We start from the raw sequence: 17391 nt of genomic DNA on the forward strand, positions 1-17391 counted from the left end.
TTAATTCCTTGATGTGTAGTATGTTGTTTGTGTTTTTGTGAATAATTCTTGTTCTTATGTCCCTCTTGGAAAATATATTTGAATCTCAATGAGCCTGGCTAAAATAAAATAAAAACATTGTTTTGCGTTTTTATTCCACTCGCAAGATTTCACACGTTAAACAAAATACAGAGCAGATTAAACAAATTAAACATCTAAACAATAAATCATCAAGTGATTGTCGCGTGTCTCTGGGAGCTGCTCTGTCCAGACGCACTTGTTGTTGCCAGCATGATCAATAAACTACAAAAATGACAGCATGAAGTCAACATGGAGTCAATTCCATTGTGTCTGTCTGTCTGTCCTCCTCCTCCTCCTCCTCCTCCTCCTCCTCCTCTCACCCCTTCTGCTGGTCCTCAGGCATCATCACCATCACCTCCCCCTCCATCACTACCTTGTCCTTGACGGAGCACGTCACAGCGATGAAGGCGAACGACATCTTGATCTTGCGGACCTCGGCTTCGGCCAGCACCTCCTCGCCGATGTAGAGCGGCGCCGGGAAGCGAATCTCCTGGTACAGGAAGATGCAGCCGCGGCCGGGCATCCTCGTGCCGAGCACGGCCGAGATCAGACCGTTGATGAGGACTCCGTGGACGATGGGCGTCTCGAAGGAGGTGGTGCTGGCGTAGACCGGGTCCAGGTGGACGGGGTTGTTGTCGCCCGTCAGCTCGGCGAACAGCTCTACATCGCGGGTGGAGAACGCTTTGGTGAGGGATGCTCGCTGGCCGACGTGGAGCAGCCGGCAGGAGGGAGGAGCGAGGCACAGCCGCGGCTTATTAAACAAACTGCTCCACCTGAAACTCATCTTGAAGATCGTCGTCCTCCGTCAGTCCAGCTGCAGCTCTCGACTGTTTCCTGACAGCGCGAGCAGGAACGGAGACACCTGAAGTCAAAGCAAGAGAAGGAAGGACGGTCTTTACACATCGTGCAGGAACGAGTCTTAAAACCCAGAGAGTACATTTCATTTTTCACTTCTGGTCCTCCGTCTCCAAGTCGATGGGTTTTTGGTTAGATGCCTGAAATAAGGTCTGTGTTTAACACAAGCTTAACAGATTTCCACACTTTGTTCCACAACATAACACACGTCAGTAAATACCCCACTCGTGAATTCTGAAGCTTTTACATCATATAAACTGTTGTCATTGTCTCCGTGTCTTTGTGTCAAATATACTTGATACAACACTTTATTCAGATCCATAAATGTGACGGTGAATCCTCGGTGTCCTCTGAGCTCAGACACAGAGGACATCTTGTTATGTGACGTCTGCTGACCTGCAGCACTCTGAAGGCGCAGGTCTGGTTCTGGTAGGAGCCCAGCAGAGTCAGGGAGCTCCACAGCTTCACCAAACCCCTGAAACACACAAACACACACACATATATATATGTGTATATATATATATATATATATATATATATATATATATATATATATATATATGTGTATATTAAAAAAAACATCTTGTAAAAGAGGAGTGGAAATGTTTTCCCATCGTACTGCTGCTGAACTCACGAGCTGTAAACACGCAGAAGAGCAGTGAGGGCGTCTTCATCGTACTTCAGCAGGTCAAAGTTCAACGCTGCTCCAACCTGAAACGCATATAAACAAAAGCTGTGGTGGGAAGTAACTTTGTACATTTACTCAAATACTGTAGTACTTTACATTTATGTGATAGCTTTAGTTACACCTAACTTTACATGTTTAAAATGTAACAGAGTATTTATATTTCTGTGGTATTGTAGTACTTCTTCCATGACTTTACAAATGCATATTAAAAACTATTTGTTCCGATGAATCGTTTTGTCTATAAAGATGTACAGGGTGAAAATGCTCATTATAATTTCCTGAAGTTCGTTGTTAGTCAGTTTATTGTCACATGAGATGAAGAACATCTGGGAAACCTCACAGCTGGAACAAAAGTATGTCTCGTCTGAACCACCGATCGATGGATTATCACAATAATCCATTCACAGCGTGAGAGCAGCTCGCACTGCGTCGATGCTCTCACCTCTCCATACAGGTTGTTCAGACCTGAGATGATGAACTGCTTCAGATCAACTGCACTCAGTTTGGTAGACTCATCCTCCAGCACGCTGAACACACAGAAACATCATGTGGGATCAACGTACATGTGTTGTAGTGATTGAGACATGTGCAGATATTATGGATACATATAAATTATTGTTATGTTTTAGACATAACAATCACAATAACACAACGCCATATTAGAGACATTGTACAGCAAGTATTTAACTAAATTAAGGAGCCGGGGAAGGAAAAAAAAACCTGAATTTGAAATATTTAAATTGTACATTTACAAGAAAAAACCCTGAAATGGTTTAAGATTAAAGTGGTAAACTTTAGACTAAATTGATTTAGAAAGAAATGCTTGATGAATGAACTGTGTCTGTAGTCACAGACGATCTCTTACTTTAATCTCAGAGAATATCTGACGTTGTTTCTCTTCACTTTAATCTCGTTTTAATCTCGGAAATTCAAAACAAAACAGTCTCGGTATATTCCCCTCCTCCACTGGCTCCATAATTGTATTTATTTATTGCCTACAACGGCCCGAATACTCCGTCATAGAATATCAATATGAAATCGTTTTTAGATTTTATGAAGAGACAATAAATTATTAATAAATAAAAAGGTTACAGCGACTTACAGGCAGATCTTCATGTAGTGGTACGGCGAGGCGTTCTTCAACACGACCCGTTGGTAAACTGAAGGTTTGTCCTTTGAGTCGGCGCGTCTCATTATATTAAAGCATCAGTGACTCCAACAGGTCGATCAGTTCAGACTATAAAAACAAACGGACATCAACTCAGCATCAACATTTACCCGTCTGTGTGTCAGGACTGTGTCACGTTCAGACGAGTCAAACGTGACGGAGAGTCCGTTTGTAAGAAGTTGATGTATTTTTATTACGTTTTTACCAATCGTTCATACTTAATTATAGGCTTCTTTTCTGACAAATTCAGTGTTTTCTTCTCCTCCTGTGTGAATATAGCAGCTTGTGTTCACCTTGACTTTATCCTGTGAGATTAAACACAAGATGAAGATGAAAATAGTCCCATACAAATGAAATATTTCCCTGTTTGAGTAACGTTTGATGTCTTTATGTGACAGGAAGCATTGAGGGACTAACACATTGCTGGTTAAAATATTTGTTGGACATAAGAAACATATTGAGTGACACCAGACTTTACATTTGTGATGTATTTGATTAAAACATCGGCTGTTACCCCACCTCAAAAACCCTGCACAACTTTCACATCTTGAAACTCACGCTCTACATTGTTGTATTTAAATTGCAGTTGTTTAGTATATTTTAACATATATCTTTATATTGTGTATTCTATAGATATATCTAGTATTGATGTGTATATATGTAGTGTTTACTCCTGTTTAATGGCTGATGTAACACAAGAATTTCTCAATTCAGGATCATTAAAGTACATTTATTATCTATCTATTAAGATATTTGTTGGATATGAAGGTCAGAGGACCACAACAGATAAATACAAGAACCTGTCTGATTTGTATTTACAACAAAGATCTAGAATATATTCTTTAAAAAACATTGACATTATGTTCTTGCACACTAATATTGGTTTGACAAAAACAAATAATAAACTTAGCTAACAAGACAGCCAGCTAACCACCAGGCTAACTCTGATAACTTCCTGTTACAGGGAGCATCTAAAATATTAATTTACAGGCTCGACACGTCTGACAAATAAACCTTTCTTCAAGAAAAAGTAAAATTCAAGACTAACAGCAAACAACCTGAAACTAAAGCTAGCTAACAGGAGGTCAAACAGTCGCTAAAGTGGGTAAACTAGCTAACTTAAGCTATGCTAGCTCATAGCTGCTACACTGACAGCTAAAGACAGCGGACATTAAATTAACTGCCGGCTATTATTGTTAAAATATTACCAATAAATGTAGTTTTCAAGGATTTAACTCACCAACTACATCAACACTGAGAGATCACAGCGTGTTGTGAAGTGTAGCATGCACGTAGAAACAGCGCATGCGCATCAGAGCCAGATAGTATCAAAGAGTATAAAACAGTGAGATGAATCACTCTTACAAAGTCTAAAAGCCAGGAATCACAAACGAAACTACTTACTTAAGGTAATTAATGTCAGGTAAAATAAGTAAACAACATAAGTAAAAGTGTATTTTCTTTATAATTCCATTGTTATTATTTAATTTATAAAAAATATTATACATTGTTTTCTTTATTTGTGATTACATTTATCAAAGTGTAAAGGAAAATATTTTGGAGTAGTTTTTTTTCTCACAATTAATCATTTTCAACCTAATAAGGTTAAATGTTTTTATTTTGGGTGCAATGATCTAGTTACTTTTGTAATTCTTATCAATAACTATGATAATTTACACACCAAAAGGTGGACTACTTCCTGCTGCGGAGTGGTACATCCTGAACAAATTATTTACTCTTTGACATTCTTGACAAGCTGTAAATGTGTCGCGCCCCCCCCCCCCATCGGTCTGCTAGTGAATTACATGCAAAAACTAAAACTGAGCAAAGTTTCCAATAAAAACAAGATTTATTTTCCTCAGAAGATTTATTTCTGTAGTCCAGACACACTCTGCGTAAATGTGCCTGCAACACTGCACATCTTTGCATTTGAATTTCAGTTGAGGTTAAATATGCAGTCGGTTTACAGCAGGAGACTTTGAACACAAACAAACGTCTTTTCACATGAAACAAGACACTGAAAAAAAAAATTCTGAAAGACAAATGTGCAAAATCCCAACGTGGAATGTTTTCAGCCAACATGAACTTCTAAAGCAGAGAATACGTCTTCCTGCGTGGTGCTGAGTGAATACAAACTTCAGGAATATTTGACTGACTTTTGTGCATTTATTACATTTTCACAGTCATAGAAAACTCTTGTATTAAACTATAAAAGAGTATCAATACCCCTTCATTATAACCTTCATCACTGCCCTCGTTATTCATCGTGAGCTCATACGGTTCAAAGGTTTTCTTCAGGAAAGTTTCTTAGTGTTTTCACTGCTGACTCCCTGCGCATACAGGAAGTCCATGATGAGCTTGGCGGCTTTTCTGGGTCTCTCCAACATCACGGAGTGACCACAGTTGTCCAACAGCTCCACCTGGCAGTTTGGCAGCGCCGCCTGCAGCACTGCCGCCCCTGACACGTCCACCACCTGAGAGGAGAGACAGGTTTATCGGCACCTTTGGTGATCAACAATCAGAAAATAAGTTTACTTGCACATTAATATTCCGATATTATTCAGAATATGACAATATTCTGAATTTGACACAGGTCATGTCAACAGCATATTACGTTCATTGTCATATGCACAGCAGCTACAGCGTAGTTGTTGTCAAAGAAAATCTTGAGTCGTCTAACAATGCAGCATTCAGTATACTTAAATTAAATAACAATAAATTAATTTATACCTGGTCCTCCATCCCCCAGATGACCTGCACGGCTGATGTGATCAAGTGCAAGTTTTCCTGCAGTGAGTGACGAGACTTCTCCCCGACAATCTCCATGAACACTGAACCACACACACACACACACACACACACACACACACACACACAGCTATAAATAAAACTCAAAACTTTATTACTCTTTATTTGGATCCACATTAGCATCAATAAAGGTGTCACTAATCTTCACATGGAGATGTTTTAAATTATAACCCTACCAGAAAACTGGAGGATTATATGTATTGGTAAATACTTTATCGTCTACTTTTTGTGTGCAAAAGGCAGAAATGTGTCTTTGGTTTTGCACATTCAAACCAAAGACACATTTCTGGCTTCTGCACGTAAAAAGTATTTTCTATTTCAGATTCTGACTCTTTTCTAATCTGTTTTGAGGAGCAGAAGAAGGAGAAGTGCTGCTGTTGAGCCGACTCACCTTCTTTATAGAAATCATTGTTGGGGATCCTGTTGGCAAGGAGACCCCGCAGGATCTGAAACACACACACACACACACACACACACACACACACACACACACACACGCACACACACGCACACACACACACACACACACGCCAGCATTTTTATGCCCTTCTGGTTCCCACATCTCAAAGTCAATGAGTTTTTGAAAGGTTTTTAGTTTAGATGCCTGAAATAAGATCTGAGGTTAACACAAGCTTAAGAAATGTTCACGCTTTGTTTACGACATAAAAGCCAATAGAAATATCTCATTGGTTTGTTGTCGGGGGGGGGATGCCAACAAAGACACGTCACCCTGCAGCCCTCTATAGTGCAGGAAATAGCAGCAGCAGTTCTAGTTTTAGAGCCATTAGTATTACACATTAGTTGTGCTGATGTATAGATACTGTGTTGTGTGAATCTATATTAAAGACCAGGTAGCACAGCTCTGTACCTGTCGGGGGAGGTTGAGGGGGGTGTAGCAGCAGAGTTTCAACATGGCATCCAGCTCCTTGGGAGTGGAGGGGATCAGAGGGATGGACTCCTCCAGCTGAGTCTTCTCCATCTCCCTCAGACGAACGATGAACTCAGACTCTGTGGGATAAACCAGACCTGGAGGACAGAGAGGAGGAGAGCATCTGTCACTCTGCTTCATCAAACAGTCTGAGGTTTCAATCCTGGAGGCTCTGCGGAGTTTACCTGCCGGACACACCAAGGTGACGCTGGACAGGTAAGCAGGGTAATGCGCAGCGTACACTCCTGCGACGTTCCCGCCCATCGATGTCCCGACCAGGTGGAAGGGTCTTTTGTCCAGACCGATGCTCTGCACAAACTGCACACCGAGAGATGTGTTACTGTTCCTCTCAGTGCTTCTGTGCAGCCTCTACAGCTGAAGCGTTCATTACTTTTTGTTGCACGCAAAAGGCAGAAATATGTGTTTGGTTTGCAACAAAGTCAAATATCTTCCTTTTGCACACAAAAAAGTAAACGACAGAGTACTTTCAGGGACATTATTGTTCTGAGATCATGTAGTCTGGTCTGCACGGGAAGTAAATGTGGAAGGGTTTCCTTCTCGGTCTGTAACACACACACACACACACACACACACACACACACCTGGTGGATTCGGGCGACCTGGCCCTGAATGCAGTAATCTTCGGCGCCCGTGCGAGTCGTCCCCTCGTGTCCCGGCATGTCCACACACACAATATGCTGGTTTCTGGGGAGATACTGGAGAAGAAAACAAACACACACAAGATAAAACAACTCACTATTTAAAACATAACAAGAACAAACACAAGACCAAGACCCCACTGGGAAAAGTTTTAAATTAAATAAATAAATAAATAAAATAGAAATACTACATTTAGACAATTCCTGGCATGTACATTGTTTAGCAGTGTTTAAAATATGAACATCGTACAACATTATGCATCATTGGATCCAACTGGCTTCCTCATGAGTCCAGTGAAGGGTTAGAACCAGTGAAGGGTTTGCTTTCAACAAATTCTTCAAAGGAGGCTCAGGTTTTCTGTTTCTATTATCCAAGTGAGGTTTTCTCTGACATCCAGAGCAGAAGAATTCACCTCCAGGCCACCGCATCCTGGAGAACAGTTGGTTCTTCTTCCCAAAGACGTCACTTACTGGTTTGGATCTCATGTCGCACTGTCGACATCTCAGGTTCTCAGAGGGAGCGACTCCTATTCACTATATATATATTTTTTTTTATTTTTTTATTAAAGCATTAAAAAAAAAATATATAAAAAAAAAATATATATATATATATATATATATATATATATATATATATATATATATATATATATATATATATATATATATATATATATATATATATATATATGGCGCTATAAACCAAATACAATAAAGTTGTAAATCTGTAACGTGTTGTGTCTCCATCTTGCACTGTTGCAACGCTGTTGCTGTGGCGGCTGGTTTGCATTCACTCACATTGTTAAGTGTGTGTGACAAGTGTTACCTTGATGATAGGCAGCCACATGTCCTTGGTGGCGGAGAAGCCGTGCAGCATCAGCACTGACGGTGTGGCGCCTCCTGGTGTCCCGCGGCTGCAATAACAGAAGCGGTAACTTCCGTTGTGAGAGTAATGCACCACCAGCCTCAGGCTGCGACGCAAGTACCTGAGGAGGAGCACAGCGGGAGTTATTATCTAAAGTCCCACGAGAGTAGAGCTCTACCAAGTTGTTGCATAATCAGAAAAGACTCATGTGCAAGTTCAAGACCTTTATCTGTCCCTGAGGGAGATCAGTTCTGCTGCAATAACAATAACGACATCAGGCAGACAAGATAAAAAGCCACACAAACGTCATCAGGGATTCGTCAACGTGGATACGAAGGTTGACGAATACGCTTTGATCTCTTTAACACCTTGTTAAATAAAGGCTAAAGTCCAGCATCAAAATATACCTATCCTGTAGATGGGTAGCTCATCAATTCACCAAGAGATTAATACAGTTTTATCTTGATCTGTAATTAATAAATGCATCTTAAAGTGAAAGATTGCCCTGAGGGTGGCTCGAGAGGAAATGTAACATTTTACAAGGATTCATTTTACGGAAAGCATGAATGTGAAATTGTGAAAATGCTGCTCGCATGGCTAAAAATACAACAACGTTAACAGATATTAGTCCACAGGAAGCTTCTGTAGACCATGAGCCTCTTGTTCACATGTTGGATTCTTCTAAACCTTTTCTGGATCATCTTTAGTTTCTGTTCCTGTTGTCATATTGTTGTTATTTTACCTAATGTAAAGTTTAATCTCATTTCATGCAATGTGTTTTCTAACTAAAGCTGCTGACAACATCACTACTACATCACGGTGACTCAGCACTCTGTGCGTGCGTGTGTGTGTGTGTGTGTGAAAGAGCAACGATAATCTGTTCAACAAACAAAATGTACTGTATTTTCCCAGTAACAGGCCACTTCACAATAAAAGTACATTTTCGAGGCAGTATCAGGGAGTACTCAGCTACACTCCATATATCACGACATGCTGCAGTAAAGGATATCCAGGAAAAGGATTTCCTCGCTTAGGGACTGCTTCTACAGAGGAGCACAGAGGAGCGATTGAGAGCTTCGTCACATGGCAACACCTGAAGCTCAATATCAGCAAAACCAATGAGCTGCTTGAGGTCGACACAGGATCAGGAGGTCGCCTGTCCTCGGGTCATATTCACAAACAACTATCTTCCAAGAAGTTTTATCTCAGCAGTGATTTGGGAAACTTCTCAGAGCAACTCTGAGCAATAAGGGCACCGAAGCTTTTACCTTAGTGACGGTGTTGTTGACTTTAATGCTCTTTTAAAAAAGGTGCGATTGGTTGATCAAAAAATGCACTCTTAGTGAAATCTGTAGCCCTAATCATAAAAATAAAGATAAAGATAAACCTTCATTATTTAGCCCTTTTTAAAAACAAGTTTACAATAATCACTGTGTTGATGTAAATGTGAAATAGCATTAAAAAGAGTATTAAAAAGCAGAATAAAAATAGTAAAAGTGGAAAAGGCTAATAGTTAATGAACATTTCTGTTGAATAAGTTGTCAGTCACATGCTGACAGTTATATGTATTTGCTAAGTATGAATATTTTCTCCTCTGCTAAAGAAACCCGAAAGCCTTTTGTTAGTTTATACTGCAGCTGCCCTTACAAAGTATTTACTGCTGCATGTAGCACTTTCTGTACGTGGCACTTTAAATGATTTCATCTTTTTGAAGCTGATGTATTTACAATATTCCTGCTGTTCTGAGTTTGTGTCCTCAAGGCGGTTTGCAATTATTGTCGCTTTGGACAAAAGCCTCAGTTAAATGAAACGTAATGCACAACAACACGCACATGTTGGCTAGCCTCGCTTCACCCCAAGATTCAACAACAACAACAGCATTTTATTCATATCAATACACCAAAGCAAATTCCTTGTATGTGAAAAGCTATAAAACAAAATTTGATTCTGATTTTAATCTACAAAGTATTTACTGTTGCATGCAGTCTGTACACACATGGGACATATTACTTACTTATTACATAACATTGCACCTTGAACTTTGACCCTCTTTGCAAAGGATTGGTAGATCAGACTAGCCAAATAAAGCTGGCTGTATTGGGACATACTAAATCTTATTCTAGCATTCTTAATGGTAGGGTAGTACGGGTAGAAGAACAAGAACAAGAACTTTATTAATCCCTTGAGGGGAAATTAAATTTTACTACCAATGTGTACCATAAAATGTATCCTCTCTTTTTGCTTTGTTGGCACTTAAAATGATTTAATTTATTTGAAGCTGATGTATTTACAAGATTCCTGAGTTTGTGTCCTCATATTGGTTTGTAATCACACACACACACACACACACACACAGACACAGACACAGACACAGACACAGATTCAAGATTAGTGTAACAACAGTGAAACATGTTCACAATATCCTCTTCTGTTCCTGAGTTACACCGTTAAATAATGCCCATTTTAGTGTTTATTGCAGTATTTTATGATGGAGTTGACCTTTGACCCTTTGGATATAAAATGTCATCACTTCATAACGTTATCATATTAGACATTAGTGTAAAAATGACCAAATGAAACAAACCTTGAAATTTCTCTGGCTATGAAAATTGTTCAAAACTCATAACAAACTAAATATATAACATGGCTCGAGTTATTTATTAGACATTTTAATATGTTTATTATACCTTTTAAATACCAGTAAACTCTAACCAGTGTGCACGAGTGTGTGTGTGTTTACCAGTTGTAGGCTTTAAGGAGAGCACCAGGACAGAACAGGAAGGTGAAGAAGGCGAAGACGGGGATAACCAGAACACATCCTGATAGCATTATTAGCGCCATGGCTGCACACGCCTTTCAAAATAAACACAAACAGACATTGTCAGCCCTCCAGTAAAACCAGTTTGTTATCATTGTGAGGCTCCCTTTGAACATTGACCAGCGTGTGTCAGATTAAATAAACCTTTAAAGGAATACTTAGAATTTGTAGGAAATGATCGTAAATGTTGAGTCGGATGAGAAGCTGAATATCAGTTTCATCTCTTTGTATTTAGGGCAGAAAAAGCACTGCTATTAGTTTTTAGCCTAGCTTAGCACAAAGACTGGAGGCGGAGGGAAACTGCTAGCATGGTCGGCTCGTTTTCTTGCCCACAGCCCCTGAACAAATTAATCTGGACCAAATAATCCAAAATATCAGAATATTAACTTTAATGTCCCGCTAGTCAACAATGAAGCCCTTGTGTGTCCTTCTAAAATGATAACGACTAAAAAGTGAATCTAAAGTGTTTGTGACAAAAAAAGATCGTATGTCACATTTGTTTCTCTTTTTTTACTTCCCTGTTATTTAGTTAAAAACTACAATACAGAAACATTTCCATACAACTGTTTAACATTTGTACACATCATATTCAAGGATATCAAATGAAACCAAATATCAAAAAAGGGGGTAAATATCCACTTCCAAATATATGGATATGTTTCTTATTATTTTTGCAATACTTAGTCATTATATTCAGATACTAAGTCATTATATTCAGATACTAAGTCATTATATTCAGATACTAAGTCATTATATTCAGATACTAAGTCATTATATTCAGATACTCAGTCATTATATTCAGATACTAAGTCATTATATTCAGATACTAAGTCATTATATTCAGATACTCAGTCATTATATTCAGATACTAAGTCATTATATTCAGATACTAAGTCATTATATTCAGATACTCAGTCATTATATTCAGATACTAAGTCATTATATTCAGATACTAAGTCATTATATTCAGATACTCAGTCATTATATTCAGATACTAAGTCATTATATTCAGATACTCAGTCATTATATTCAGATACTTAGTCATTATATTCAGATACTTAGTCATTATATTCAGATACTAAGTCATTATATTCAGATACTAAGTCATTATATTCAGATACTAAGTCATTATATTCAGATACTAGTCATTATATTCAGATACTAAGTCATTATATTCAGATACTAAGTCATTATATTCAGATACTAGTCATTATATTCAGATACTAAGTCATTATATTCAGATACTAAGTCATTATATTCAGATACTAGTCATTATATTCAGATACTAAGTCATTATATTCAGATACTAAGTCATTATATTCAGATACTCAGTCATTATATTCAGATACTCAGTCATTATATTCAGATACTAAGTCATTATATTCAGATACTCAGTCATTATATTCAGATACTAAGTCATTATATTCAGATACTAAGTCATTATATTCAGATACTAAGTCATTATATTCAGATACTAAGTCATTATATTCAGATACTAAGTCATTATATTCAGATACTAAGTCATTATATTCAGATACTTAGTCATTATATTCAGATACTAAGTCATTATATTCAGATACTAAGTCATTATATTCAGATACTTAGTCATTATATTCAGATACTAGTCATTATATTCAGATACTAAGTCATTATATTCAGATACTAAGTCATTATATTCAGATACTCAGTCATTATATTCAGATACTAAGTCATCTGATCCTCAGTCATTATATTCAGATATTAAGTCATTATATTCAGATACTCAGTCATTATATTCAGATACTCAGTCATTATATTCAGATACTCAGTCATTATATTCAGATACTTAGTCATTATATTCAGATACTCAGTCATTATATTCAGATATTAAGTCATTATATTCAGATACTAAGTCATTATATTCAGATACTAAGTCATTATATTCAGATATTAAGTCATTATATTCAGATACTAAGTCATTATATTCAGATACTCAGTCATTATATTCAGATACTAAGTCATTATATTCAGATACTAAGTCATTATATTCAGATACTCAGTCATTATATTCAGATACTAAGTCATTATATTCAGATACTCAGTCATTATATTCAGATACTTAGTCATTATATTCAGATACTTAGTCATTATATTCAGATACTAAGTCATTATATTCAGATACTAAGTCATTATATTCAGATACTAAGTCATTATATTCAGATACTTAGTCATTATATTCAGATACTAAGTCATTATATTCAGATACTAAGTCATTATATTCAGATACTTAGTCATTATATTCAGATACTAAGTCATTATATTCAGATACTAAGTCATTATATTCAGATACTAAGTCATTATATTCAGATACTCAGTCATTATATTCAGATACTAAGTCATTATATTCAGATACTCAGTCATTATATTCAGATACTAAGTCATTATATTCAGATACTAAGTCATTATATTCAGATACTAAGTCATTATATTCAGATACTAAGTCATTATATTCAGATACTAAGTCATTATATTCAGATACTAAGTCATTATATTCAGATACTTAGTCATTATATTCAGATACTAAGTCATTATATTCAGATACTAAGTCATTATATTCAGATACTTAGTCATTATATTCAGATACTAAGTCATTATATTCAGATACTAAGTCATTATATTCAGATACTAAGTCATTATATTCAGATACTCAGTCATTATATTCAGATACTAAGTCATCTGATCCTCAGTCATTATATTCAGATATTAAGTCATTATATTCAGATACTCAGTCATTATATTCAGATATTAAGTCATTATATTCAGATACTAAGTCATTATATTCAGATACTAAGTCATTATATTCAGATACTTAGTCATTATATTCAGATATTAAGTCATTATATTCAGATACTAAGTCATTATATTCAGATACTAAGTCATTATATTCAGATACTAAGTCATTATATTCAGATACTAAGTCATTATATTCAGATACTTAGTCATTATATTCAGATACTAAGTCATTATATTCAGATACTAAGTCATTATATTCAGATACTTAGTCATTATATTCAGATACTAAGTCATTATATTCAGATACTAAGTCATTATATTCAGATACTAAGTCATTATATTCAGATACTCAGTCATTATATTCAGATACTAAGTCATCTGATCCTCAGTCATTATATTCAGATATTAAGTCATTATATTCAGATACTCAGTCATTATATTCAGATATTAAGTTCATTAAGTCATTATATTCAGATACTAAGTCATTATATTCAGATACTAAGTCATTATATTCAGATACTCAGTCATTATATTCAGATACTAAGTCATTATATTCAGATACTAAGTCATTATATTCAGATACTAAGTCATTATATTCAGATACTAAGTCATTATATCAGATACTCAGTCATTATATTCAGATACTAAGTCATTATATTCAGATACTAAGTCATTATATTCAGATACTCAGTCATTATATTCAGATACTAAGTCATTATATTCAGATACTCAGTCATTATATTCAGATACTAGTCATTATATTCAGATACTAAGTCATTATATTCAGATACTAAGTCATTATATTCAGATACTAAGTCATTATATTCAGATACTAAGTCATTATATTCAGATACTAAGTCATTATATTCAGATACTAAGTCATTATATTCAGATACTCAGTCATTATATTCAGATACTAAGTCATTATATTCAGATACTAAGTCATTATATTCAGATACTAGTCATTATGTCATATAGATACTAAGTCATTATATTCAGATACTAAGTCATTATATTCAGATACTAAGTCATTATATTCAGATACTCAGTCATTATATTCAGATACTAAGTCATTATATTCAGATACTAAGTCATTATATTCAGATATTAAGTCATTATATTCAGATACTAAGTCATTATATTCAGATACTAAGTCATTATATTCAGATACTAAGTCATTATATTCAGATACTAAGTCATTATATTCAGATACTAAGTCATTATATTCAGATACTAAGTCATTATATTCAGATACTCAGTCATTATATTCAGATACTAAGTCATTATATTCAGATACTAAGTCATTATATTCAGATACTTAGTCATTATATTCAGATACTCAGTCATTATATTCAGATACTAAGTCATTATATTCAGATACTAAGTCATTATATTCAGATACTAAGTCATTATATTCAGATACTCAGTCATTATATTCAGATACTAAGTCATTATATTCAGATACTAAGTCATTATATCAGATACTCAGTCATTATATTCAGATACTTAGTCATTATATTCAGATACTCAGTCATTATATTCAGATATTAAGTCATTATATTCAGATACTAAGTCATTATATTCAGATACTAAGTCATTATATTCAGATACTAAGTCATTATATTCAGATACTCAGTCATTATATTCAGATACTCAGTCATTATATTCAGATACTAAGTCATTATATTCAGATACTCAGTCATTATATTCAGATACTAAGTCATTATATTCAGATACTAAGTCATTATATTCAGATACTAAGTCATTATATTCAGATACTAAGTCATTATATTCAGATACTAAGTCATTATATTCAGATACTAAGTCATTATATTCAGATACTCAGTCATTATATTCAGATACTAAGTCATTATATTCAGATATTAAGACTCCTGCACTGTGAAGATATCTAGAGATTTATCCTAGATAATATTATCTGTTGTATGAACACATTGTATGATAATAAATATTTTCTTCTCATATTTATCATCTCACAATAATTTCTGCCAAGCTTTACATTCATAAATGTAAATTTGCTTAAGTTAAACCTGAATTATTTGTTTTTAAGAAAGGAATAAAAGTGTATCTTAAGGTAATAACTTCAGCTATGCTTCCAATTTAATGATTTTATTTAGTTACAATCTGTTCATTTACGTTGACCCCTGGCATGTTTCATGTTTCATGTCACATGTTTACCTTTGTATCTATTTCATTTGAAACACCACTTCTTATTTTTATTACGGTATTGTTAATTTACTTGAAATAAAGAAATATACAAATAAAAAAACGCGAGTCGTCAGTATACCGGAGGTGTTTAGAACAGCGGAAAACGGAACCGGTTTAACCGCTGATTTCAGGTTAGTTATATAATATTTTCTATTTTAATTTTTCACATTTTATACTGAAAGTTTAACGGTAGAGAGGAGGCTTTAAGAACCAGCAGATACAACATATTGAATATCAGACACACATATATCCTGGTTATGAGTGTTTACATTTCAAACATGACCCCAACATGCACACAGCAGGTTATTTAAACACATGTAAATACATATTAAGTTTCATTAAAGCATGTTTATATATATATACATGTACATATATCACCTGTGGAAAAGTAACAACCTACCTGTCCGAGTCCTGTTGAGTCTGTCACCGACTGCTGTCCTCCATCCAGTGTGCTCCTCCTCCTCTTCCTCTTCCTCTTTCACCCACATTACACAACAACCTTTTATCTGCACTTAAAGGGGAAGTCCCGTGCTGCGTTCAGGTACCCTCGGAAATATTCATAAAAGTAAAAGTTTGAACTGAAATCGTTTAAACTTGAAATCTGTTTCATGCACTATAACTGTTTTTTTTGTATTCTATATTATTGTATATTGTGCTCATTCATTTGTAGTGTGGGACAGTTGTATTTGTCTGTTTGTATATATTGTTTAATGTTTATTTAATGTTCAAGCTGTCCTCTTGGCCAGGTCAATAAATAATATATTATTATTTATATATATTTATATATACCTGTATATCCAGGTAAAAGTCTAATGAAAATTTTAGACAACTGATATTGTACTGATATTGAAATGTTGTAGTGCCTATTACATTTAATTATTTACTCTATTCATTTATACTTATTTATATCCTTTTGGTACTTAAGTACATTTTGAGGCTAATATTTATGGTATTACACTATTTTTACAGGATATTTAGCAGACGCTCTTACCTAGAGCGATTTACAGTGAACTAACTACAGGGACAGTCCCCCTGGAGCAACTCAGGTACCTCACTCAGGGGCACAATGGTGGCAGGCCAGGTATTGAAGTTACTAGTAACATATCAGTACTTCTTCCACCTCTGGCAACATCTATATATTAACTATATATAGATTAAAAAAATAAAAACAATATCACAGAGAGATATAAACTTTGAACAACAAACATTGATCCAATGAGGAGACGTTCTGTTATTGCAGAAGCACAAGGGCAGAAATAAGTACGAATAATTAGAGAAGTAAACAATGAATAAAGATATGTAGGCTATAAAAAACAAAAATAGGAAATATACAAGTGTCACAGTTCTTGCACTACTGTTTCCTGTTTTATCTTGAAGTGTTCACTCCCCCTTGTTATATGTCTAGTGGTACTACCTGTCTGTGTCTTTACCCTCCCCTTCTGATTGTTAATGTGTTCCTCCTGTGTCCATTTACTCGGCCCTTGTGTTTCTGCCTTTCTCCCCAGCTGTGTCTTGTTTGGTGTCTGTGTATTTAGCCCTGTCTG

General features: G+C 35.4%; 3 protein-coding genes across 5 annotated transcripts; all 3 read right to left on the reverse strand.

Moving 5' to 3' along the window:
* Positions 1–99: 99 nt before the first annotated feature.
* On the reverse strand, positions 100–881 carry LOC115008319 (hydroxyacyl-thioester dehydratase type 2, mitochondrial-like). Its single transcript, XM_029431859.1, has one exon. The coding sequence runs from the start codon at positions 842–844 to the stop codon at positions 377–379; it is 468 nt and encodes a 155-aa protein (XP_029287719.1). The 5' UTR covers positions 845–881; the 3' UTR covers positions 100–376.
* On the reverse strand, positions 782–4140 carry rpp14 (ribonuclease P/MRP 14 subunit). Of its 3 annotated transcripts, XM_029431862.1 has the most exons (7): positions 4012–4140; positions 2990–3076; positions 2706–2840; positions 2046–2130; positions 1550–1626; positions 1312–1390; positions 782–922 (listed from the first exon to the last, which is right to left on the reverse strand). In XM_029431862.1, exons 3-7 carry the CDS (start codon positions 2795–2797, stop codon positions 866–868), a joined length of 390 nt encoding a protein of 129 aa, XP_029287722.1. In that variant the 5' UTR covers positions 2798–2840; positions 2990–3076; positions 4012–4140; the 3' UTR covers positions 782–865. The 3 variants fall into 3 exon arrangements, with proteins under 3 accessions (XP_029287722.1, XP_029287720.1, XP_029287721.1); XM_029431860.1 differs by lacking the exon at positions 782–922 and having other exon boundaries at positions 1206–1390; XM_029431861.1 differs by lacking the exons at positions 782–922; positions 2990–3076 and having other exon boundaries at positions 1206–1390; positions 4012–4081.
* A 536-nt stretch (positions 4141–4676) lies between these two features.
* LOC115008338 (monoacylglycerol lipase abhd6-A-like) lies at positions 4677–16320 on the reverse strand. Its single transcript, XM_029431885.1, has 9 exons — positions 16248–16320; positions 10772–10884; positions 7993–8152; positions 7110–7223; positions 6693–6825; positions 6448–6605; positions 5971–6025; positions 5502–5602; positions 4677–5245 (listed from the first exon to the last, which is right to left on the reverse strand). Exons 2-9 carry the CDS (start codon positions 10870–10872, stop codon positions 5066–5068), a joined length of 1002 nt encoding a protein of 333 aa, XP_029287745.1. The 5' UTR covers positions 10873–10884; positions 16248–16320; the 3' UTR covers positions 4677–5065.
* Positions 16321–17391: the final 1071 nt, after the last annotated feature.

The sequence above is a fragment of the Cottoperca gobio genome, chromosome 5 (assembly GCF_900634415.1).
Source record: "Cottoperca gobio chromosome 5, fCotGob3.1, whole genome shotgun sequence".
Classification (NCBI taxonomy): Eukaryota; Metazoa; Chordata; class Actinopteri; order Perciformes; family Bovichtidae; genus Cottoperca; species Cottoperca gobio.

Coding starts and splice junctions, on each gene's coding strand:
- LOC115008319 (XM_029431859.1), bottom strand. CDS start 844: ATGAGTTTCAGGTGGAGCAGTTTGTTTAATAAGCCGCGGCTGTGCCTC.
- rpp14 (XM_029431860.1), bottom strand. CDS start 2,797: ATGAGACGCGCCGACTCAAAGGACAAACCTTCAGTTTACCAACGGGTC. Junction 2,131..2,705: donor CACTACATGAAGATCTGCCT/GTAAGTCGCTGT, acceptor CTGTGTGTTCAG/CGTGCTGGAGGATGAGTCTA. Junction 1,627..2,045: donor TGAACAACCTGTATGGAGAG/GTGAGAGCATCG, acceptor TATGCGTTTCAG/GTTGGAGCAGCGTTGAACTT.
- LOC115008338 (XM_029431885.1), bottom strand. CDS start 10,872: ATGGCGCTAATAATGCTATCAGGATGTGTTCTGGTTATCCCCGTCTTC. Junction 6,826..7,109: donor AGGTCGCCCGAATCCACCAG/GTGTGTGTGTGT, acceptor CTCGGTGTGCAG/TTTGTGCAGAGCATCGGTCT. Junction 6,026..6,447: donor CCCTCAACCTCCCCCGACAG/GTACAGAGCTGT, acceptor TGTGTGTTTCAG/ATCCTGCGGGGTCTCCTTGC.